Source organism: Spodoptera frugiperda, chromosome 2, assembly GCF_023101765.2.
Source record: "Spodoptera frugiperda isolate SF20-4 chromosome 2, AGI-APGP_CSIRO_Sfru_2.0, whole genome shotgun sequence".
Taxonomy (NCBI): Eukaryota; Metazoa; Arthropoda; class Insecta; order Lepidoptera; family Noctuidae; genus Spodoptera; species Spodoptera frugiperda.
The window spans coordinates 1,689,009-1,715,011 of NC_064213.1; the positions used below are offsets into that span (position 1 = coordinate 1,689,009).

The 26,003-nt window shown below is 35.1% G+C and overlaps 1 protein-coding gene and 1 long non-coding RNA gene across 2 annotated transcripts in view; one reads left to right on the top strand and one right to left on the bottom strand.

Annotated features, from left to right (window-relative positions):
* Positions 1-20,713, top strand: part of LOC126912387 (uncharacterized) — a 39,316-nt gene extending 18,603 nt beyond the window's left edge. Inside the window, exon 3 of the long non-coding RNA XR_007707077.1 lies at positions 20,621-20,713. This is a non-coding gene — a long non-coding RNA (uncharacterized LOC126912387). The remainder of the gene's footprint in view (positions 1-20,620) is intronic.
* Positions 11,354-12,753, bottom strand: LOC126912358 (uncharacterized). Its single transcript, XM_050704081.1, has one exon. It carries the CDS (start codon positions 12,751-12,753, stop codon positions 11,548-11,550), a length of 1,206 nt encoding a protein of 401 aa, XP_050560038.1. The 3' UTR covers positions 11,354-11,547.
* Positions 20,714-26,003: the final 5,290 nt, after the last annotated feature.

Below are 26,003 nucleotides of genomic sequence, written 5' to 3' on the forward strand. Positions count from 1 at the left end.
CTCCGTTTGAAAACCGTTCGTGAAAATTCTCATATCTCAGGATAATATTATAATCTCTCCCATGCCTTCGTTGGACGGTTTTATCTCGTTTATAAAATGGCATAAACCCGAAATAATGCGGAGACCTCTCGTGCGTTGAAAATATACGGTTACTTCGAACGGAACGGCGCGTTTCATAAAATGTTTCAACGGGGATTGTTGCAACGATGCAATGTTTGAAACTGTTTTTGATTCGCTATTGCATGCATTTTGTATTACGCTCCATTTTGTTTTGTGTTTTCCGATTCAGATACTAAAAACTTTAATCGTTTAACAATAATTGGTATTGTTCATTATGCTACGTACAGGGTTTCGTATCGTGTATTTATATTAAGTTAATTAAAAGTACTAGCTGTTTTCATGACAAATTAAAATTTTACAAACAAGGTATAGCATGTTTTCCATGAAAATGAATTAATTTAACCAACTTTTTTACTATCCTAATGCTCCTTCTTGCCTCGTTTGTCCTCAATGTTGAGGCCCGTGACCATCGTGACCGTGAGGGATTACTTTCTCACGGATTATCGTTCGCCATCTTGTCCTGTCTTCGGCTGCGTGAATACCATAGCAGACCGTTGTTAGTGTTTAGAGTGGCGCTGATATGATCCGTCCAGCACATGAAGCTTCGGTCTCTGTGTCTCATTTCGTTCACCTTGCCAGTCGGTAGCAATTTTTCTAGGTTACCACCCCTTCTCTAACAATCAAAAGACATTTTTTTCATGATGGATGATTGATGGTTTTTTACTAAGTAATGTGCTGCAAATTTTTTTGTTGGTCTATATCAGATCTGTCAACAACGTGTCTATTCCAAACACACTCCCGTGTCACCCCTCTTATTTGCAAGCGGTTACACGGCACGGCGTCAGCGCATTGTAGAGATTTGCGTGCGTAGCTCCCGGGAGTTTTTGTGATATAAGTATTCTTGTGGCATATTTTCGATACCTTTTGTTATCCAGCCTCGACTTTTCGTCAATTTTTATGTTGTTTTTTGTGATCTACGATTCATATGCAATCCAGTTCTGAGAGGTTTTGGTTGTTAGGGAAAGTAGCTTTTTTATATTCTCTTTTTTTCAGTGGGGAACATTGATGTGTGTCTGTTATATTTTTGGTTCCACTGATGCACCAACTATTGATAAGCACACCTATTGACGATGTCGTAGTTTCGATGTCGTAGACTGATCAAGCAAGGTAGTTTCCCTGTTGCGAAGAATCAGACGTTATTTCATAATTATGTTAGTAATCCACAATACGATTATGACCCGGATCTGCGGACTGCCTAGCGGGTTACCAGGGTTCCGGAGCCCTGCTCCATAACCACAGATCCGGATCTGTGGTTGTTTTTATTCAATAAGAGTCTGACACTCCCTCTCGCCTCGCACAGGACTGGATGAAGTCATTGGATAATTTACCTTATTTGCTTTTACCCACGATACTTATACAAAATTCATACAAAAATGGAATAAAAGTACAAAAACCACCATCTTTACTCGAGTGTGCCGTTACAAAATAAGTTGGTAATCTTCCTTAACATCAACTTGGCTTAATCTATATCAAACAGCCTCTCTGGAGTTTATCTTAATTGATTCATAACGCTAGCGACATTATAAATATCGGGGGGTAGAGTAAATAGTACGATATCTCTCCCCTCAGCCCTGAAGATTACCGGCGGAGTTGCCTGAATTCTTTTACAGGGTTGGCGAAATTTGTTTTTGCATGTTTGTTTATATATTTTATATATTTTTTTTTTAGTGTTGGTTATATATTTTCAGTGATTGTTCTGGTTATAGTCTAGATTTGAAAAGTATGTAATCCATGTATTGTTTTCGAGGTCAGGATTTAGGTTTTAAAAATTAGAAATAATATGAAGGGTACACGAAAAGAAGGAGCTCATCGACAATTTTTCCATTTTGTATTAAACTTTACCAATGACCTTGTTTTTAAACGGCCAATCTAACTACGTTATCTTAAAAATGGAAAAAGGGGCTGATTCCACGTTAAGTCCATATAAAAATATCCAACATTAGAATAAAACGCGCTCATTTCATTTCAAACCAAATATAAAGGCGCTCATTGTCTATGAAACAATGTTAGAACGCGACCATTGCACCGGTTGTAATAAAGAACGCGCTCAATAGTGGCCATTTTGTTTATTTAATATGTTATATATTTAATATTTGATATATAATATATATTTAATATTTATTTATTTAATATTTAATATTTGTTTTTATATTTAATATTGTGGCCATTTAATACTTTGTTTCATTTTACCTTATTATAAATCAATAACATTTTTTGTGATAACCATTTCAATAATATACAAAAAGGAGCTCATTGCGACAATGAACACCTTCTTTCCAGTTACATTTGGGACTTTGGCAATGAAAACTTAAAGTGTAATTTAATAACTAAGTTAATGTAAAAAAAAAAATATCAGCAATTGAGAAATATATGTGGGGTTCATTGTGTACATGATTAAATATGATATTCTATGTACTTTTTATGAGAAAATTGAGATTTTAGGTCTAATTACTTGATTACTCAAATCAATGAGAATGTTAATGAGCGCCTTCTTTTCCTGTGCCCTTCATATCTAAACTCAACTAAAAATCACGGTTTATTCACATACACCGAATGTCCGAAGTCACAGAGGGCCTCTTTATCATAAACTGAGTAGCGTGCCCAGACACGGCAACGTCGCGCAGCCTACTCTAAGATCTAAACTTTACATGCTTGTTTATCTAGGATTTTTTTGCAAATCATCGACTATTTAAGGACTATTTAATTTAACACACACACACACACAACGTCACGCCTTTTTATCCCCGAAGGGGTAGGCAGAGGTGCACATTACGGCACGTAATGCCGCTATACAATATTAATTTAACACCTATAAGGTTTACATTACATTCTTATCATTTACGCAGTTAGAATGGAGTACAGTAGTTTAATTGTTCTCCCCAAGTTTATTTCGTTGATTACTAAGCCCCACCAGCCCTGTACCCATCCGAATTTATTTACAATTTTCCTTATGAAATACTTTGAAGTGTTCCAACAAAATTTATAGCTGGAGTTTCTCAAGTGATTTCGAGTTTCTTCGACTTTCTGAAGTTTGAACCGTTGCGTTCGGTACCCACGGGAGTTTGATGCGTTCCAATGCGATATTTAAAGTCTTAAGTACAGCTATTGAGCCGAATCAACGGCGGAGTAAAGAAACAAAATAATGTTTTAGAGACGACTAGTAAACATTGAAGTTGCTGAGTTAAGGTTTAAGTGAAACTATTTTTTCCTTTAAGGGGGGATAATCATTCAATAACTTCGCTTACCTTGGGCGAGGCGAGAAAACTCTTACTAAATCTAAAGTGAGACCATAATATCATCGTTTGTTTTACTAGTTTTGTTAGCAAACTTATCGGATATGGCAATATTCGGCCTTTCTTCCATAGCGTTAAATCTTATAAATGGTCGAACACTTTAATAAAAGCTCATAGTTTATGGGTGATAAACACTACATAATGAACAAATTAACAACATAAAATAATAATACTATCTAGGCACATAGGTAATGAAACCAAAACAGACAAATGATACAATTTGTGTTAGGACTCGAACAAAAAACCGAGACAATATGTAGGGCACAGTTCCCAAATGAAGTACACTAAACAAAATATTCCCCAAGTAATACTTTACAGCAACAAGCTTCATAATAATACAGATTTTATTTTACTGCTCTCTGGATGGTCCGTAATAAAATACTGCTGTGGATGGTAGGGACACTAAAGTTAGGCATCCGCGCTTATATGGAGGTCCTATGACCTAATAACTGTTTTATACTTTGTTCTGCTTATTTATTGAATTGTTTCTTTGTGGACAATAGTAAGTATGTGTTTTTATTAATATTGTGAATGGCACGTCGTAATGTGGTGTTTTTATATTGTTACTAGCTGACTCAGTAAACTTCGTACGGGTTCACACATTTTTTTCTCACCTTTTTAACCTTAGGATCCGCACAAATTATTCAAGATCAAATCGGTCTAGCAGTTTTACGGTTTTAGTGAGACTAACGAAGAGCAATTGATTTCTATACATAATAAGATAATTTTGTATTTAGATATAGTTTCTTAATTAAATCTAGAATGGAGAGTTATAAAAGATTTTTCCTAGGTCTGTGCGAGGTGAGCCGGCAGTGAAAAGCTAATTTATGATAATAAATTAAAAACGTTGACCCCTAAACATAGTATCTTTAGCGTTAGTTATCTTGTTTATATCTGATCTTACATTATTTTTTGTGCTTCATTGGTAGGTACAATTTTTATTCGGTTGTAAAACAGACGACGAAAATTACACGAAGAACTCTTAGGTCCTACAGATTAAGGATCATTTGGATAAAGAACCGTAATAAACACGTAATAACTAAACACAAAAAATACAAGATATCCAAGTACTTTGTGTTCTTGAGACCTCTCTAAAAATTTTAGTACCGTCAACACAAATGCGGTCTTAGTAATAAAATTTTGTGAATCTAAGTGTAAATCTACATCTCGGTAAAAAGTGATTCGTATTCCGGTAATCTCGGTAGAAATCCACACATTCGATTTATTGGGTCGAAAGACGATATTTTGTACAACACTCTGGTGCCGATAAAATGCCGCTACCCCTGTTTTGTTATCACATTGCCTCGTACAGTACAGGATATTTCTAGTAAATTTTTATGCGCCATTTTAGTGGCTTAATAAAATCTTGTGAAGTATATTGTATATTTTGAATATAGTAATAATACTATGTAAAAATGGGGATATAAGGAATAACGTAACAAAATAGTGGTTGCCTTGGTATAGAGGACTTAATTTCTTATCGCAAGACAAGCAAACTATTGTATGAGAGTCATGCCTGATAATTTTGTGGACAATTTTTTCTCAGTGAGTTAGTGATCACAATAATCTAATGTACTTGTTCCTTATTAAAAAAATTATGTAAGTCTATTATAAAATATGGCCACCACGTGGCCCAGAGGATTAAAACTCACGCTTCTCATGCATGAGGGCGCGGTGCTAGGCTTATAATTTCAAATTACAAATTTGGTATCATTAACTCGCATTAAGCAAGCGTGGCGATTAATGCTCAAACCTTCTCCATGCGAGAATAGGCCTTTGCCAGTGGTCACTTAAAGGCTGTTAGTGTGATGTTACTCTTAGAAAATATGTTGATGCATCTTCACTGCTCACATATGTAACTATGTATTAAAATTTTGAAACAAAAAAAGCGAACTACAATGTACTTCACATAACTTTACATTGCATTGACACACAAAAGTTAACTGTAAAGCAGTTAACTTTAAGTGTTACAATTGAACGTCGAGTTACGAACTATCGTTGGTTCTATTCACGATCACTGCACAGAGTTCTGACATTAACTCTGAACCAATCTATTGTAACTATTATTTTTATCTCAATAAAAAGCTGTATTACATTTTTACGTTACTACCACACAAAAAGTGGTACATGTATCGTAAAATAAATTATCAAGAACCATAATACTTATTACCTGATACCATTTTTTTGATGGGGCAATCATCCAATGACATCTCCCGCCTTAGGCAAGGCATGTCGGAGTGTTAGACTCTTACTGAATAAAAACCACCCGCTAGGCAGTCCGCAGCTCCGGATTACCTGATACTTACAACACATATTCCTCTACACCCATATAAGTAAAACAATTGAAAGCAAATTGAAACCTCAAAACATAAACATATCAGATGTTGGGATATTATATGAATCTATTTGAGTAAAGTGGGGTTTGTTATCTTCTAGTGAAGGCTACATACCATTTTCCTTGCTGATAAGCATCTAGGCACAAGGATGATTAAGTGTTTCATAGTGTATGTAACATACAAGTAAATTAATAGAAAGGACATGTTGTGAGGCGTACACTTCATACGTTTAATATAGGGCAAAGGTTCTTTGGTCTTAAATAAATAAAAAATCATATAAGATAACAATACTTAGATAAAACGAATCAAAGTTTAGGAGTAATCATTTCTACATATTATATTATAAAACGTACCTAGAAGTGAAGTCAAGCACTACTTTACATCAATATATCTTATGTATTATTTGCTTACATATATATAAAAAAAAATTGTCTAATATTTTATTATAACTACAAGACGGACATTCAAATAAAAAATAGTCATCTACCCAATCCTAACATCGTTTTACCATAAACTATTAAAAACACGAACCTAATTATAACAATAATGTTTCCTATACATATCTATGTAACAATAAAAGTCTTAGCAGTGATTACCAACATACCATTACTTTTAGTATCAACCTTCAAACAATATTGTATGTACAAGGTACAACTTTATCGTTCCCATGAACAGGGATCCTTGAAAATGTTCCCAACGACCGTGCCATAGAAGTTACCTATTCATTGAGCAAACAATACTTATTTACTCGAAAACTCACGAAGGCCAAACAGTACATAATTTTGTTTCAGGAAAACAATTACAAACTTATATACAGAACCTTTATAGTAATAAAATTTTAATCTGTTCACTAAACAAAACGAAGCTTGGCGGTTTTTACTCGGAATTACAAAGTTTGGACTGACTCGTTGGTCGAGTGGTCGCAAGTGCGACTGCCGGACAAGGAGTCTCGGATTTGATTCCCCGGTCGGGCAAAAGAATACTGTATTTTTTTCGGTTTTCGAAAATTTCTCAGTAGTAGCACAGAGTCCGGAATTGTGTTCAGTATATGGCAATAGACTCACCCCCTATTACATGGGACTGATAACACATATCGTCACGACTTTAATCCCCGAAGGGGTAGGTAAGGTAGACTTATAACGCAAATGGTGAAAAGTGAATGTACAATGTACATCGAAAGGCGACATTACATGCCGTAATGTACACCTCTGCCTATCCCTTCGGGGATAAAAAGGCTTGACGTTGTTGTTACAAAGCTTGGACTAGAATTATAAACTTTTTCGAATATATCATAGTTTCATATCGGGGCTTTTTAAATCCTGCGCGTTCTGTAGTGAATCAAATTAAGTTTTGGAAGCTGCTATTTTACTAATTTTCTCTGCAGAGAACAATTTTAGTGGGACTTCTCTGATTATGGAAATACCAATTTGTGTTTTAAATTTTTAGTGGCATTCTCAAAAATTGCAATTTGAATAGTAAATAGTGTTGTGGAAGATCTTTTAGATTTTCAAATCTCATTACTTACACAGCTCTGTAAATAAATGTGGTACTTAGTAATGTATTACAGTTAATTTCTTACCGCTGTATTCAGAGTCATTAAATGGTTATTTAACCCAGGCCTTAACAACTGTTTTCGATAAAAAATCGTTACCAATGGATAGTTTAAATAATAATTGAATGCATCTGAGTACGGCTGTAAGGATTGTAAACGTTGGTAGAGCTTTAAATAATTAATTAGCCGCGATTTATATTCAGAAACTACTGGCAAATATCGTATAAAAAATTATATGAAAAAAGTGAATTACCTACTTTTTGATGCAGTGGGCATTAAGATAGAAAATATGACTTTAAATGTTTAATTTCAAAATTATACATTTAAACAAAACATCATTTTAAAATTAAAAGATGAAACAGTAGTTTTCCCTACTTCAAGATGACGCACTCTTTGTCTAAAGTAAATTCAGATTCCATTGACTCAGCTTAGGCTATAGGACGGAGCTGAAGCTAGCGAAAAAAGCAATAAAAAGCAAAAATTCTCCTAGCAAATCCCCTAAGGCAATGATCCTTCAATCTCAAAAATATTTTAATATAATATGATAAAACACACTCGTTACCAACGGAAGTACCTTTTCACGCACCATTCGTTCCCTCTCATACGAATTTATTTTTTCCAACGGCCATTGCACAGCGAATTGGACGCAAAATGAGCTACATTGTAATTTCAACATTAAGTATACATACGTTTTGACGCTTTTCCTCTGAGATTTATTTGATAGTCGTTTTGTGATTTAGGAATTTTATTTTATTTGCGTTTGGTTTTTTTTTATTAAATTATTATTGTTTGGTATTTTATTGATGTTTTTTTTTGGCAAGTAAAAATTATGTTGCCTTGTGAATACCTGAAAACAAAAAAAAAATACAAGTTTTGTTTTCTATCGTAATGCCCAATGCATCAAATATACATATTGCCCTTTAAAAAATGAGCTCGTGCATACATCAAGCACGATGATTTATATATAATACTTCAAACAATTCTTATTCTTAATTCTAAAGTCCCAAGAACTAAAATAGCATCAATCTCATTTCAAAAAAAAAAACGAAACAATTCAAAAAAAGAAAAAAAATCAGACGCACATCCAGAGGCCAGCATTATAATTTGCAACAGTCGCAGGGCTGTCTAAATTTATCTTCAGCTAAAAAAATCGCATAAAGGCTCTCTCGGGGGAAATATGAGAATAAGACAAATGGTTACACCCCTGACGGTCAGGTTTCGAAGACGGTGAAAAATTGCGCTTACGACTTTCAGAAGCGGCTTTTTTCGGACGTTTAGGTGTAAACAGGCCTTAGATTGAATTGGAAGCTAAATAAGCTGGTAGCGTCTACGTGTTCTTGAAAAGGGTAAAATAAAGTATGAAATTCAGGTTATAGCTGCGAAGATTTCATGATAAGTAAGGATCTGGGAAAAAATATAGGTACGCAAGGGTAACATAAAACAGATACCTTATAAAAGTCTTATTGAAATTCAAGAGCGTTGGGTCGAAAAGAAAATGTATAGAGGATAGTTTCCTTAGAGTTCGTTAGTTAACAACTTCTCATACAACAAAAGGTATCATTATTCAAACTTGGCTAACCCCAAAAAAAGTTAAGCTTAAATAGGTTGGGCTGGTCTTAAATCAAATACCATTGCCCCAAAGTGGCGTAAAGGCATTAGCGAGTAAAGCCGGGCATAAAACTTAGTTATCCGACGCTGGTGAGTGCCAAGCCGATGGTACGTGACCAGAATCGAACTGCAGTCCTTCGATGGTCCTTCGATACGCTACGACATTTTCGATAGATTAATTAATGAGATTTCTGGTAATATTCAAAGTTTTGTGGTTCCTGACTTGGTTTCTGTAATATATTTTAATATATTCGGAAATGTTAATAATTTCTTATGATTTAGTACTCTGTAGTAAAACTAATATTGTTTTATTCTCCTCTGGATGTATAAGTTAGATATGATGCTTCATAAAAATAAAGATATTCTATGCCAAAAATAAAGATATCTTGCCAAAAACCAAAATCCACATTTAAATCAAATTAGGTACCAAACCAAAAAACTGCTTATTTCGAGGATAGAAATTGAAGTCCCTTACTCAACAGTTACCATCATAACCGCTCAACCATGGCTACTAAATCTAATCAACAAATCTATGCATAAGGCTAGGGCTACACTATTTGGCACTATCAGCTGGCTTGTTCATTAATGAGGCAATATTAATGCCGTCGACGCTAACAACACGGTACACGGCGTCCAGTCTAGTTTTGAGGGCCTAATACAATTCTTCGAAACGAAATTTTGCTATCGAACTAATAATTTATGCCATAACATGGTTTAGATTCTTCGTATGCGTTCTATAATTTAAGTATTTGTAGACAAAAGAGTAGTGTAGAGTACATTTTATCATCACCCCTATTCTTCCTGCAGGTGCGCTAAAGACCAACTAAGGAATCAAATGACAGATACCAAACTTGTTGTTGTAGAATTGTGCTTGACTAGAATACATTTTATCACCACCTCTATTCTTCCCGCGGGTGAGCTAAAAACAGACTAAGGAAATAAACATTTGATAAATACCAAACAACAGCGTTTCCTCGATGGAGTTTAATGTTTTAAAACTGCAATCTCCTCAAAATAGTGTTGAGTATTGAAAATCCTATTCCATAGAAAAGGTATACATTCCAACAGTTGACTTTTAGTGTTAATTGCAAATTGAGTTAAAATATAAAAGTGTTAGAAAATAAATGGCGCTGATCGCTTACCATCAGGTGACCCGTCTAATCGTTAGCCCCCAATTCCATAAAAAAATAAACTCATAACGAAATTACGTTTCGGAGTATTTTACTCGTAGTAGGCCCCAGCTTTTACTTGCTCACACATGTAGGTGGAACCTTAATAGTTGGGGACTAGTATTGCGGATGAATTTTGCCCCAAAAGTTTGGCTTTAGTTTTCAATGGGTTTATACACGTTTGAATTTTGGTTTGTTTGTTGTTTTAAACTAGGTTATGATTCGGTTTAGAATTGATTTTTAGTTTTAGTTTTAATATTGTGTAATGGTTGTTTAATTGAATGGACAAAGAAATTTATGGAATGTTAGGGTCTTTATTAATTATTACACACATCACAGTTATAGCATTATGACTATTTAAACAATAAAGTCCAGAAATAAATATAAACATATTAAATACATCCAGAACTCAATTAAACTTTCTGCCTCGCACAGCAAAATTATAGAATAAGCAGCCGTCGGCGCTATTTTTGAACCGATGCGACCTTCAAGTCTTCAATAAAGGAGCGTATTCCTTTTTAAAAAGCCGCAACGCACTTGTGACTCCTCTGTGAGTGCCTCTGCGAGTGTCCGTAGGCGACGGTGATCGCTTACCATCAGGTGATCCATCTGCACGTTTACCTCCTATCCCATAAAAAAGGATATAGTCCATATTCTTCTTCAAAATACATTTAAGTATTTAAGGTAGAAACAAGTTCGCTTTCAGTTTTATTAATGAGACATTAAGAAGTCCGTTTGTACCTGCTTCCTTTTGTTGAGCTAAGAAAAGACACGAGTAGTTTCATAGGAGTTGCAAATTAGCAAGTTTTAAAAGTAAAACAGGGAAATTATTGCAAATTTTGGGCTTTGCTTAGCAGTGGTAAATGCGTCAGCCTAAATGATTCGAATTTAATACTTAGGTATATGTTCGACAATCACCACAATACCTGACAAGAAAACTATTAATCTAAAATGATAATTATTATAATCGTATTAAAGTAAAAATTCATTTAACTTAATAATTTGCTCCACCATTCAGTCTCCGTTTACAAATAATGGCTCACGTAACAATTAATAACAGTATTTTCCAAGAACATAACACGATTCCTTTAAACTGAAACGTAATTTATTTGCTCTCAAAATATTTGAGAATATTGCCTTATTTCATAGAAAATTTTATATTGAAAATCGGGATATACAGTTTGCTCAAAAGATATTAGCAAAAACATTATTTGGCTACTGATAAAACTACCATGTAGAGGAATATGAGGTCTTGCAGGAATAAAAGAACTGGAGAAATACTCAAACAATGGAGATATATAATTTTGGTGTTAACAGAGCAAATGATGAAGAGCAAGTGACGACATAACGTGCATTAATATGCTTCCTTAAAATTACGAGCCTAAATAGGCCGTTGGAAAGGTTGCTATGAAGCAACGGCTAGGCGCTTCAACATGCCCCGGGCGTTGAAAGCAACGGTTTCAACCAAATTAATCCGAAGACACCGGCAGCGGGCAGATCCTGTTAAATGCGCGTCGAACAACTCCGGTGGATGTCTTTATATCAGCTACTCGAGCGATGCCATCCTTCCCTGGGTAGACAGCCACAATCCGTCCCAAGCTCCACTTCAAAGGAGGAAGGTTATCTTCCTTTATCACGACCAATGTGTTCACCCGTAATGCATCCTTCGAGGAACGCCACTTGGTCCGCAGCTGTAATTCTGCAATGTACTCTTTGCTCCATCTATGCCAGAAATGCTGACGCAGCTGCTCAATGCGTTGAAAGCGAGATAGGCGGTTGGCAGAGCAATCGCTGAAGTCAGGTTGCCTTAAGGAAGTGAGAGGTCGCCCAACAAGAAAATGTCCTGGCGTGAGCGGACTGTAATCGGCAGGATCGGAAGACAACGGCGTCAGTGGACGAGAGTTCAGGACGGCTTCAATTTTAGTTAATGCGGTGTAAAGCTCTTCAAATGTCAAATTACAATTTCCCAACACTCGATTAAGGTGGTACTTTGTTGACTTTACACCTGCCTCCCAGAGTCCTCCGAAATGTGGGGTATACGCGGGTATAAAATGGAATCTGATTCCATCTTTCGCTGCATCCTCACTCAATGACGAACTAGTCGATTTTAAAAACTTGGATAGTTCGTTGCATGCACCGACAAATGAGGTACCGTTGTCGGAAAAGATATCAACGGGTTTTCCTCTACGAGCAATAAATCGATGCAAAGCCAGTAAGTAACTTTTACTAGTTAAGTCGCCAACAAGTTCCAAATGAATGGCTTTAGTCGTAAAACATATAAAAATGGCAATGTACACCTTTACCAGCCTGCATCCACGGCCTTGACGACTGGCACACAAGATAGGGCCGGCGTAATCAACGCCCGTACTCTCGAAGGGATAACCTGGACGAAGCCGTTCTTGCGGTAAGTTACCCATAATAGGTGCGACCACCTTACCCTTCATGCGCCGACACAGAACGCACTTATGATAACAAGCCTTCGCCAAATTGCGGCCCCCTATCGGCCAATAAGATTCCCTTATCGAAGCTAATAATAATTGTGGGCCAGCGTGCATAAGCCTTTTATGCTCAAAATAAAATAATAATTTAGTAAATTGATGAGTGGACTGTAATAAACAAGGATGTTTTTTATTATATAAAAATTCAGAATTATCGAGACGTCCTCCTACTCGCATTATATTTTTGTCATCTAAATAAACATTAAATTTTAAAAGGACGCTCTTCTGAGGTAAGCTTCTTTTATTTAAAAGTAGTTCATACTCGGGAAATGATTCGTACTGACACCTACGAATGACAACAGTGAGTGCATCTTCCAACTCATCCTGTGTCAAATAATTAGTTTTAGGATACTGCTTCTGACATGACTTAATAAATCTTAACGCATAAGCTACAGAGCGTATAAGCCGAGAATAATTGGAAAACCGGTTAAATTCAATAATCACCTTTACATTCTAATATTACTGCATTTAACGATATATTAGGTCGAGTCTCCGGTAACGTCTCTGAACATTTGACTTGAGTCGGCTACTCAAACCGATCCAGTCGTAAATTCTGGTCTAATGTTTTCCAAGTCAGTATTATTGTCATAAACAGTTTTAGAAAAATTACATTTTAAATCACTACACAACAATGAAATAGAATTCTGACTAATTGGACCGGAAACTATCCACCCTAAACTGGTTTCATACAAAACTGGTTTTCCGGTACCTAGCTTTATTCTTTGTGATCCTAACAAATCCCAAAAGAGATCAGCACCGATGAGAATATCTACCTCAGCGGGCTTGCAAAACGTAGGATCTGCTAAAGTTATATTTAGCGGAATATTTAATGTCGAGTAATTAACTTCGCGGCACGGAACATTACTTGTAATGTATGGCAAAACAAAACAATTAAGGTCGAAAGTAATACTATCGTCCATCGATGTCATCCTTACACGACTCAATTTACCTGCGTGTGACGTAACATTATTTATACCAAGTATACATTCGTTCACTTGCGTTGTTGCCAACTTCAATTGTCTGCATAACCGGTCTGTGATGAATGACGATGTGCTGCCGCTATCGAGAACCGCGCGAGCGACGTGCACTACACCATTGTGGTCCCGCAGTTTGACCTGTGCAGTGGACAACAACACATCACGCTGCTTATGATCACGGGATGATGCAATGTTTGCTGACAATGCTACGTTACTCGTGTCCGTGGAAGCAGACGGTACAGATGAAGATGGTGACGAGTTATTTGAATTACCGTTAACTGTATTCACCTCAGTGCATTTATTATCGGTGTGAACTAGTGTATTATGCCTGCGCTTGCATAGTTTACAACCTGGTTTTTTACATTTATTGGCATAATGACCGGACCGAAAGCAGTTAAAACAAATCTTAAAGGTGGGCAGTAGTTTGAATCGAGCGTCATTGCTGAGTGCGAGAAACTGTGGACAATTATTTAACGAATGATCATTGTTACAATTAGGACACACTTTGCGAGACATTTCGTTGTTATTTACACTGTGATTAAGAGACTGTGTAGCTACCATGGATTTTATCTTAGGACATGATTTATTAGATGTTTGGGAACAATTATTGCGTGATAATTCTAAGGTCTCAATAAGGTCAGCTCGATTACGCAGGAATTTTATGAAATCTTCAAACGTTATAGGGCTGTCCTTATCTATCCTACCTTTGCACTCTTCCCACTCGCGATAGGTCTTTTGATCAAGCTTGCGAGTCATAATATAAATCAATAACGTGTCCCACTGCTTAACAGGCTCACCTAACGACTCTAATGCTCGCAAGTCTTTATTTATTAAGTCAATTAGAGTTTTTAATGCAACAGAAGACTCCTTTATGATGCTTTCAATATTAAATAAAGCAGACACATGATTTTGTATGAGTAATCTTTTGTTATCAAACCGATCACATAACAACTGCCATGCCACAGAATAATTACTCGAAGAAAACTCAATAGAATTGATAACTACCGCAGCTGACCCTTCAAGAGATGCTCTCAAGTAGTGAAATTTATTAATTTCGTCAATGCTATCATTGCAATGAACGAGACTACTAAAGGTGTCACGGAATTCTAGCCAATTCGTATATAAACCGCTGAACTTAGGTAACTGGATTGTTGGCAACTTAACTGGCTTATGCACATTAGTGTGACTACCCTTACAACTTTCCATCGACTCATTATCTTTATTATAGTCACTGATAATATTCTGTGCCCTGGACAAGGATTTATAATAAAGAGACTCAAAATCAGAACGTTCGGCAAATTGAAATTTAATGTCCTCGACAAGGCATTCCAGACGTAACTGTACCTCATCATACTGCTCATACAACGACTCCATCTTGCCTATGCGCAACTGCAGCTCAGCCATGTCACAATTGGTTAGGGTTCTGTCCTTGAGTGAATCCAGAAAGGTAACGAAAGCAGTCAATCGACCTTTAAAGCTTCCTCGCTTCTTAACTAATTCCCTTTCCTCGGACATACTGGGAGACAAGTGTATTTAACCTGGAATTGATACAGGAATACTATTTAAATATGAACAATATGTACCTAAGACGTGTCTAAAGGATTTATAATTTGTACAGTTAACAATACTAAGCCAACAACAAACACAATGTAGCATCAATTAAACTAACTATGATTTAACGTTCGATAACTTTAAGTTATAGTTAATGATGCAATATGTTCAGTTACCTACAATGTTATGATATAAACCTTTTCTACAAACCAATTAACGAAGCAAACAAATTATATTATTGAAAGTACTATTAAAAGTAACTCGATATAACATTAAGTTAATTGAACAAACAATGACTTGCATTAATATCTAACACTCAAGAACAATACGAATAATTATGTCTAGGTACCTGCTAACATTAAAAATAACTATGTGAATTAGCTACAGTTTTGTATAAATAAAGTTTAAATGATGTAGCAAATAAGCTAACTATACTATTTATAATAAATATAAATTTAAACTTTTACTGTTACATAAATACTAATCACAATGTAACAAAGTACCAAATAATTTTCAATCTAACACAATGCACTAATGTAATATAATACTAATAAATACACTAACCTGTGATATTTCTAGACGATTTAGTTTTATTTATATTACCTGAGTGTTGGGTGATGATATTAATAAGAACAAATGCAATACACCGCAATTAAATTGCTTGAGTTCAGTCCAACTAATTGTCCTGCAAAAACCTGCAAGTCACGCCGGCTAATTGACGATCCTTAATTATTCCTTTCTTCAATTTTAACCGCTGATCTTCATATATCCGGTTCGAATGGACCATGTAGAGGAATATGAGGTCTTGCAGGAATAAAAGAACTGTAGAAATACTCAAACAACGGAGATATATAATTTTGGTGTTAACAGAGCAAATGATGACGAGCAAGTGACGACATAACGTGCATTAATATGCTTCCTTAAAATTACGAGCCTAAATAGGCCGTTGGAAAGGTTGCTATGAAGCAACGGCTAGGCGCTTCAACAACCATATTTAATAAAAAATAACTCTGAACGGACTAAGATTTGGAACTTTGCGCCATAGTAACTTTTATTCAGCTCAAAATTACCTATCCAATGACGTAACACACATAGCTATTGGAAGTGGGACCAGATTTCATAGAAACTGACATCCTCCTTTTCACATTCAGAATATTAATTAATGCGATGGGATAAAAATAAGCCTGCCTACTGCTTCGGAGAATAATTTTATGAAGGTAATATGTGTAGGTAGTAAATGTTGAGGAACTAAAAGTCGTTATTCAAATTACGAGTTTGAACTTTACCTGTACCTTATAATAAAGGTTATTTTTGGTATTCCTAGAAAAACATTATAACCTAACTCTTTACCGATATATCCCACTTAGGAACTCAGTAGCTATTAGACACAATTTACATTCAGCGAAGCTATTAGCATTTTTATCCATAATTATATCCATAATATTATCAGAGGAGTTCATGGTTTGCCAATGACTTCTCCCGCCTTGGTAAGGCGGGAGGGTCAGACTTACTGACTAAAAACCACCTCGTTCCTTCTCCTGCTTTGAGCCGGAGCCTCGGTAACCTGTTACGTTGTCCGCAGCTCCGGATAGGAGTAGGAACGGGGTGATTTATAGTCAGTAAGAGTCTGACACTTTCTCACGCCTCACTCGGAAACATTGATGATTATTACTTAAAAAGACAAAGTTATAGTACGCTGTCTACAGTTGATACTTTTTTAGAAGTAAATGTAACGCAAATCAATATCAATAGCCTATTAAGTGGTCGCTGCTGACCAAAGCCTCTTCTCGCATTACCCACCACGCTTGCTCAATGCGGGTTGGCTATTGCAAATTATTTATATTTAGGAATTCTAAGCCCAGATTTCCTCACGATGTTTTCCTTCACCGTTTGTCAGTGGTGTCTAAATAATCTTAAAAAGTATGTATAACTCGGAAAAAGTCACACTGGTACTTGCCATTTGTAGGTTTCGAACACGCACTCTCATGCATGAGAAGCGGGTGTCTTAAACTCCAGGCCACCACGACACAACGCAAACATATTACAACAGCTTTAACAAAGTATACTTAAGTAAATGAAATAAAACCCAACTTTTAATTATTATTCCATTAAGAGCTAAAGCCTTACTGTTTTTGTTTGGTATTATCTAAAGAACTATGAAAGAAGTTTTAAAGATTATGGGATATACTAACAGAGACGAGGGCAGAGCTCTGTTTATAGGATTTAAAAGATTTGCGTTAGGATAAAAACTTTAAATAAGCTTCAGTAATTGATATTAAATAATTGAGATGGAAATTAAAAAGACCACATAGTTTTATTATAACTTTCGTGCGACATACTAAATTAATTATTATGTAGCATTCAGCGATACACGACGCAGCGATTGTCGTTAAATGCTGCTCATAAATATGAGCCTCTAGCATGTCTTGAAACTAGTCGAGTTCCTCGTCAAACAGTTATTACTTATAAGCCAATAACAGACCTAATAATTAAGACCACATAGGTTTTAAAAATGAAAGTCGAAACAAAAGTTTCAAGTTTGACGTCTGTGTACTTTTCGAGGTTTTCATTTTCGCTAAAGAACTTTTTAAACACGATACTAGACTAAATAATTGAATTTAAAATCAAGGCTAGAATTGAACATTTTTTAAAATAGTAGAGGATCCGGTAAACATCACCCATTTACTTTTTAATTAATAAATAACTTCTTAATTTTTTTATTAATTATAGCCTGGCCAAGATATTATTAGACAACCCATATTTTTTAACATTTTTAATAAATAATTTTTATCCAACAAACAGATCGGTGAAGGTCAATGTCCCAACGGATTTTAGACCAGAATTGTTTATTTATAACCTTTAACAAAACATTTCCAAATACAAATAAATACTGCTTTTAATTCAAAAGATAATTTCAAAGTAGTACTTTTGTGTGCAGAATAAGTTTACAAAAAGGTCACATACAATCTTAAGCTCGGGTTTGGCTTGCAGCCAGTGAACCAAACTAGGCTATAGAAAAACTTTACTATTGTTTCTCTTACAGCACATTACTGCATTCTTTTGCGGTCAATTTTAAGCAACCCGTTTATTTATTATCTAAAGTTTAAATCTCCCATTCCACTATTGTCTTAAACAATAGTGGAATTTGGGATTTATTTTATTGAGCAACTTATTCACGCAATGGTTTGATGAGGCTATTTTCACCAAGGATATGATATTATAATGATTAAGAAATATGTAGTATTTTAAAATATTTAATATTAAGATGGCCCTTTTCTTGCAGCGACGTATTTTTTAACCGTAGTATAATACCAATCCGTAGTATAACCGTGGTAAAATACCAATCCATTAATTTCTGAAGAAATATCGTATAACGTACAGAATATAACGTAGGTGTAGTAAAAGCGTACATTCACACAACATACCTAACAATATTACAGGATATACATATGTATACTTCACTCATCCCCTATTCGTACTGAAAACAATTATAATAATATTATAAACTTTAAATGAATATGAATATCTCAAGTTACAGAGCAAAAGCGATCGTCATTCGCAGGTAGGGTAAGGTAGGTAGATAAGTTAGTATTAAGTTTCATTAAAATTTGATGTAATCGACATCCGAAATAAGTTAGATTTTCTATTGCCAAAATTCTCAAATTACGCATAAAGTTATATATTTTTTCTTTTAATAATGAATGTCATATTAAATTACCAAAATTATCTGGTAGAATTTTGTTCCCTACCAGGAGCTGTTGACTGCCTAGTGGTTTACCAGAGCTACGACTAGAAACGCAGTTGTAGGAACGGGGTTGTTTGTAAGAGTCTGACACTCCTTCTTGCTTCGCCCGAGGCAGGAGAAGTCATTGGGAGATTTCTCCCCCTTAAAAAGAAAGGGTTGTTCCCTAAACTAGACTAACAAATCCTATTCAAAACATCACCATACCACACCACTCCACAACCAGACAAAAAACTTTCAACACAAAATGAAAATCGTTTTAAAACTACAGTAAACTTTCTTCAAAAAACCTCACTTTGACCGTTGCCAGATGTCGCAAGCTCGTTGTAATTAGCTTAGCTTAATTCGCTAAAGCCTACAACTTAAGTAGCAACATTTGGTTGGCATTTTGCCAGTCGCCACAGCCTGCAGAAGCTAAGATAGATGACAAAAGAAATAAAGCGAGACTACGTAGGAAGACCAGGTGTCATATATTTTCGGGGATATTCAATTTTGTTTTGGAGATTGTATTCTATGTAGATTTGAGATGAGGCGTTGATATGGGGTGGCAAAATATTTGGTATAGATAAGTAAAGTAGAATATGTATGGGTTCGCAAAACTATACAGAGTGTTATTAGAATATAACTAGTTTCTACTCAGGAACAAAGTCATAGCGTTGTTCAAATACAATAATTGTATTTTAATTTATATTTTTTATGTCATGTTAATGAAAATCAGTTCAGAACAGTTATTAAAAAAAATTACGTCATTAGTAGCGGTTTCCTACAAGATTCATAAAAAAAAATGATTTTGATGATTCGATAAAAGTATTGAATTTGATTAGTTAGAAACTACTGTATTATTTACGTTTTAGGGATTTTGAGTTAATATGAATAATACAAACAAACCATATTACAAATTTCCAGTACAATACAGAAACATTAATTTCTTACCATCCAGTTTCCTATCTTTAAAACAACACGGAACACCCACAAAAATCTGACACACTACTCAGATATTAAAACTTCAATCTTCTGTTTTTTTTATCCACTTTAACTAAAACATCTGGCGACCACTGCCACGCAAAATTAGCCACACGCCAAACGTTACAAGGTCGTAAAACGTTTGCATTAGATCATCGACTTATTACGTTATTCTTTTGGGTGTTTCTTCTGTTTGTATGTTGAATTTTTGTCATTTTTTAATGTGTCGTGAACTGCATGTTCGCTTTCGTTGGTCTCGGATTAAATTGAAACGTTTCGGTACAATGATCTTGGATGTTCTGTTAGTAAAATTGTGATGTAGGTACAGTTTATTCAATTAAAAATGGACTTTATGGTGTAAACATGAAAGCACGTATTTATTTGAAGTATTTAGTTTTCACAAATCTGTGTATTGAACTATCATAGATAAATCGATTAAAACAAACAGATGCTTTTTGGCCAGTTTGTTGGTTCGCCCTGATTTGTACGTTTAGACATCGTTCAAAACAAAGTATTAAACTCCTTAATCTAAATCAAAGTCTGCATCGCCACGCCTAGTATCGCCGATGTGGTAGGCAGAGGTGCATATTATGACATGCAATACTAATGTAGAATGTACACCCACTTTTCACCATTTTATTAAGTCCCATGTAATAGGGTTTGAGCCTATTGCCATAATATACTGGGCACGATTCCAGACTCCGTGCTCCGCGTTACTACTGAGAAATTTTCGAAATCGTAACTGTCTAGTTTATAAAGTATTGAATTAAAATGCTACCATTTATTTACTTCTTCCTTATCTCAATTCCAGGTGCAGTGACCAGCTTCTAGAAGGAGTTTCGCGGGGGCAGTCCAGGTGGGCCCGCCGGTTGGTTGGGCCCACCATCGCAGCGAGTTCTCTTTAGAGTAAGTGTTTTGGAAAAAATATATTAGGTACTATATTGAAGCGTAGTTAAATCTATATGATAACTTGATAGTTTTGGTTACTTTACAACCTTTTCAATTTATCCAAATTACAACACTATCGAAAAGATAGTTTCATGGTGGCGTCTATCTTCTTTGGCCACACTTTAAAAATGGCATTATAAATAGAGTCAAATTCATGAGAAGATATCAACATCATCCCGCACTTTTTTTATTGGGGGTGGAAACTTTCAAAAGGCGCCTACTTTTTTTTGTGAAGAAAAACTAGGTAGTGTTCTACCGTAGTAAAACCACCTCAATGGCCACTCCCAGCATCTATAAGAGACACCGCGTCCTCTAATAGTCCTGCCCTGAACCCCCATGATGCGCCTGTTACGGCATCATATCGTACATAACTTTGAATGATAAATTAAAGAAATCTATATTTCTTACCAATATTTATCTTCAGAGAGTCAACAATTTATTTCAACAGACAAATCAAACATTAAAAAAAAACACTGTTTTTACAATAAAACAAATACAATCTTCGAACCGTTCACGCCTTCTTGACACCCATTACGTGTCACAATAAAATCTTTGAGCAATAGACGCCAATGAAAATAAAAATTACTTCTACACCCAATTTTGTGAGATTGGAACAAAATAAATTTATTGTCAGTGAAACTTTTATGTCGAACACAAATTAATGGGACAATGTGCTGAGTTTGACGTCTTTGAAATTACGTTTGTGAAATAGCAAATAGTTAAATTAATTCTGATGGAAGGTGTTATTTTCAATCGGTATTTATTATTACTTTATTTAGCAAAACGTTGCCCTACACTAGGATTTTCTCCTGTGTCGTAAATACGTTTACAAAGTTTTCTTCACTATTTATCTGTGGAACCAGTGGTATCTATATAGTCTTAGAAAGTACGTATAACTCGTACGGAAAAAGTCTCATTGGTACTTGCAGTGCGTTGGTAGGTTGTAAACCCGGACTCTCATACATCAAAAGCGGTCGTCTTAAACCTCCGGATCACCCACATCAAACAATACACCAAACAAAACATGTCATTTAATACAAACAAAAAAAATTCATTCAATACTTCTATAGACGGTAGCAAAAGATACCTATCTAGACTTAAATAGTTAAAACTTTTATACGTTGAAACATAAGAATTTTAGTAACAAACATGTTTGTCTGTTCGTCACAATCAGTTAAACTTTGGGTCTAGGTTTCGTTCAGTTTCATTCTAATATTTTATTTTATAGAGCCTTAAATATTTTAGAACGTAAAATCGGATTTATTTGCCAAATAAAGCTGACTGATATTATAATATTTTGCGAATCTGTGTGATATAAAATTTATTATTTACTAGCTGATGACCTCGGCTTCGCTCGTGGGTTACGGTTTTTTTTGGAACTGATAAAAGTAGTCTAAATTACTTCTTATATCAGTCATAGTGGGCTGACCAAAGGCCTCTTCTCACAAAGAAAAGATTTTGAGCATTAATCACTACGCTTGCATAAAGTGGGTTGCCGATTTTAAACTTATAATAATTAGATATCATAAGCTCAAGTTGCCTCAAGATGTTTTCATTCACCATTTGTCAGTGAAGTCTAAGTAATCTTAGAAAGTACATATAACTTGGAAAAAGTCACATTGGTAGTTGGTTTTGAACGCAGGTCATGCATAAGAAACGAGCGTCTTTCGACGACACGTCACAGCAACTGACACAATAATATAAAAAAGACTTCATCAAACAATTCAATATTCATCTATTCCTGTTTTTGTCTTGTACAATAGGTCTTCGTCTTATATTATTCCGATTCAACGCACATCCCCATTTACCTCTTTATTAAGCAAATTCATGGAGTTTGCTGATTCACGTACCATTTTCACTGAGCGTGAAAACCTCTGTTTTATTCCGAGAAACCGTTTTTTGTTCGTCCGAAAGAAAATTTCTTGAAAAAAAACGACTCATCCCGTAAGCATTTGAAGTCCTTCCACTTTAATAATTCCTTGAGGATATTCAAACAACTGTTCTGAACGTTGTTATTATGATAATTTTTTTTTTTGTTATTATTTTCTAAATAGTTGAGTAAAAAAACTACGGACAAACACTTTGTTTGTGAACTCAAGTGTGATGATTGTTTTTTGTTTTTTATTTACATAATATTTGAATACTTATAAGGCGTTGTTTTCTTTGTCTTCCATTTTATCTATGGTTATATACTTTCGGTTCATTAATTTTGTTTTTTATCTTAATATTTTCCTTACTTTTTGATCAACACCGAATTTGATACAGATTGGAGTATTAATAATGTTATAAACCTGGATTAACAAAAAAGTTAACTTTGAACAACTCAGATTGGATGCTGCTTAATCTAACTGTAGGACAATCAAACATTTGTTATAATTGGACTGACTGAGAATTATAAAAGAAAAAAAAAATCTTATCAAACTTAGAACCGAATTACTATCACTTTTTTGAAACGTTGCTCCACACTATGATTTTCGCCTGTATCCATGACACAAACGTACAAGTTCACGTACTTATGACCCGAAACAACAATTTATGGATCACTATTATTTATTAACCTATTCTGAACTGAAAGCGATAATTCTTTTGAATAACATTACATCCAAATCTTCTAGAAAGCCACGACATAAGTAAATACCAAAATGACGACAATAATAAACACTTGCTTCATGGGGGATCCGAACCCGCTACACGTTACACGGCAGCCACTGCGCCAATGGTGCAGTCAAATACCTGTCATTAGTCTCTACAACCTCTTTATCAACAAAACATTCTAAATATAACTAAATTAATTAAACCATCCTCGTGTTTTTCCAACATTTGTCCACAAACGGGTCCTGCATCTTTGCATCAATCTTGTTAATAGCCAGAACCAGGAAACTTGCAGAACACGACGATATAAACTTGAAACAATAACCATCTATCGTTAAAGTTGTGTACCGCGTTATTAATTAGAATGGCCGCTGTTATCGTAATGTGGGTGAAATTGTGTTGCTAAGTGCCCCATTGACATGTTTCATGGTATTTGAATGAATGTGTCTTGTGAAGTTCGGTTTACAGTTAGTAATTTGGTTATGTTTTCAGTGAAATATTATGAAATTCAGATTATTTAGCGTTAACTACGAAATTTATGCACTTCTGCCTACTCCTTCTGGGATAAAAGGCGTGACGTTCAACAACAAACAATAAATAAATTCGAATTTAACCTTAATACTTTCAATGCTACTTACAAAATTTTATATTTGTAAAAAAATCTACTGAAATTGAAATCGTGACAAAATCTATTTATTTATTTTTGCATTTCCACCTTTGTAGGCTCAAAGGGGCTTGCATTTTTAAATCATCCCGATCTCATTTACATTAATAAAGTCAAATTCATATGAAGGTATATCTCAGGTACTTAGAAACCCTCGTTGAATCTAATAAGGGTCCATAATTGGGGTCCAAGAGATTTTTTTGCCTTTTTTCTCTCGGAAAAATGCGAAGTCGTTTCTCGCATAAATGGACGATACAGCAGGTTTAATGTTTCGGATATGAAAATGAATTGTAAAATTTAATTTTATGGATCGTCCAAAATGATAGGCGTTATGAAACAAAGAGATTTTACGAGTTAATTAGAAGAGTAAGTGAGGTGATTAAAAAAATCTGCGTTTTTCAAATGACTTTTCTCTCATATACCTGTTGGTGTGGATATTTTTTGGGAGTTGAAACTCTCACAAAATTTAATGGGGCGATTCTAAACGGAATAAGGAAAATTATAAAAGAAAAGGAAAGCGTTAAATATTACGTGTGGCTATATTTGGTGGCCCTGACTACTTAGTAGTCACGAACCTACTGACCGTAAGCGTAATTGTAAAACGAAATTGGTTCAATTTCCAGTTTTCACACCACATAATTATTTTGTTTGTTTTTTGGAACCGGTGACCCGTCTGCTCGTTTGCGCCCTTTACTCGCTCACCTAAAAGCGATCAGCGCCAACGGGTTCTCTGCGCTATGTACCCTGCCCACTACCACTTCAGCTTGCTTATCCGCTGGGCTATATCGGCGACTTTTGTTCTTTTGTGGATATCCTCGTTTTTATACGATCTTGCAGAGAAACTCCGAGCATAGCCCTTTCCATAGCGCGCTGAGCGACCTTCAGCTTCTTGATAAGGCTTATAGAGAGTGACTACGTTTCAGTCTCCCAGGTCATCGCTGTTCGTCTTGAGGTAACGCCAACGTTATTAACTACATCAAAATTAATAAATTAAATAAATAAAATATATATATGGAAGAGTAATGGTCAAACTATATTTAACGTCCATTCAAAATAAATAACGTACAAAATAATACACTACAAAACTTATTCCAAAAGCCAAAAACCAGAACGTAGTGTGAATATAAATTAACACTAAACTATTTAGTTGTAGCTCTCGTAATTTCGAAGGCACTACATGAATTCGCTGTTCACATAAAATAGTGTTGTTTGTAGTTCGCTATCGTTGCAAAAACTAGTTATTGTACAACTAAATATAGTTAATTAGGGGTGGGGAACTAAATATACAACAGTAACCACTGTGGACGTATTTATGTGCGGAAATATTATTGTAGAATAGTTTGTTTGTTATTGTTGAAAAGGTGAACCTTTGGGAGATTTGAATGTTAAAATAATGAAGGCTATCGTTTTTTTTTTGCTCAACAGATGGCGCTAATATAAGAGAAGGTTTTTTTGTCTTCTCACTGTAGCTATCAAAAAAATTATGACCATTGGTGTGGCACTAGATAATTCCCCATTGGATTAAAAGACAATAGGTTTACACTAGCTCCATCTGGCAAGCAAAAAATAACTAGTCGCCATTGCATTATTTCTTATTTAGGTAATTATTAGACTTAAATATATCATTATTGTTGGGCAGAATATTATAAATAGTAATTCTTGAACAACACTTTAAACTTTATTTAAATTAAAATGCACAACTGAGTGATATGACATATACAATTTATACAATCAAACAGAGACAAGACTGACAGATTAATGACATTACAGAATGTGGTCTGTGGTTTGCAATTAGTAAACTAACCACAGCAATCATCATTACACTGACTTAAAATCGAAACAAACAACATTGATTATTTTATACACCCCGGAGCTGCGGACAAAGTCCGGAGCTGCGGCCAATGTAACAGGTTACCGGGGTTCCGGCTCAAACCAGGAGAGGGAACGGGGTGGTTTTTAGTCAGTAAGAGTCTGATACTCCCTTCTGCCT

What these genes read in the sequence shown, in the direction of transcription:
- LOC126912358 (XM_050704081.1), bottom strand. Translation starts at nt 12,753, where the DNA reads ATGCGAGTAGGAGGACGTCTCGATAATTCTGAATTTTTATATAATAAA.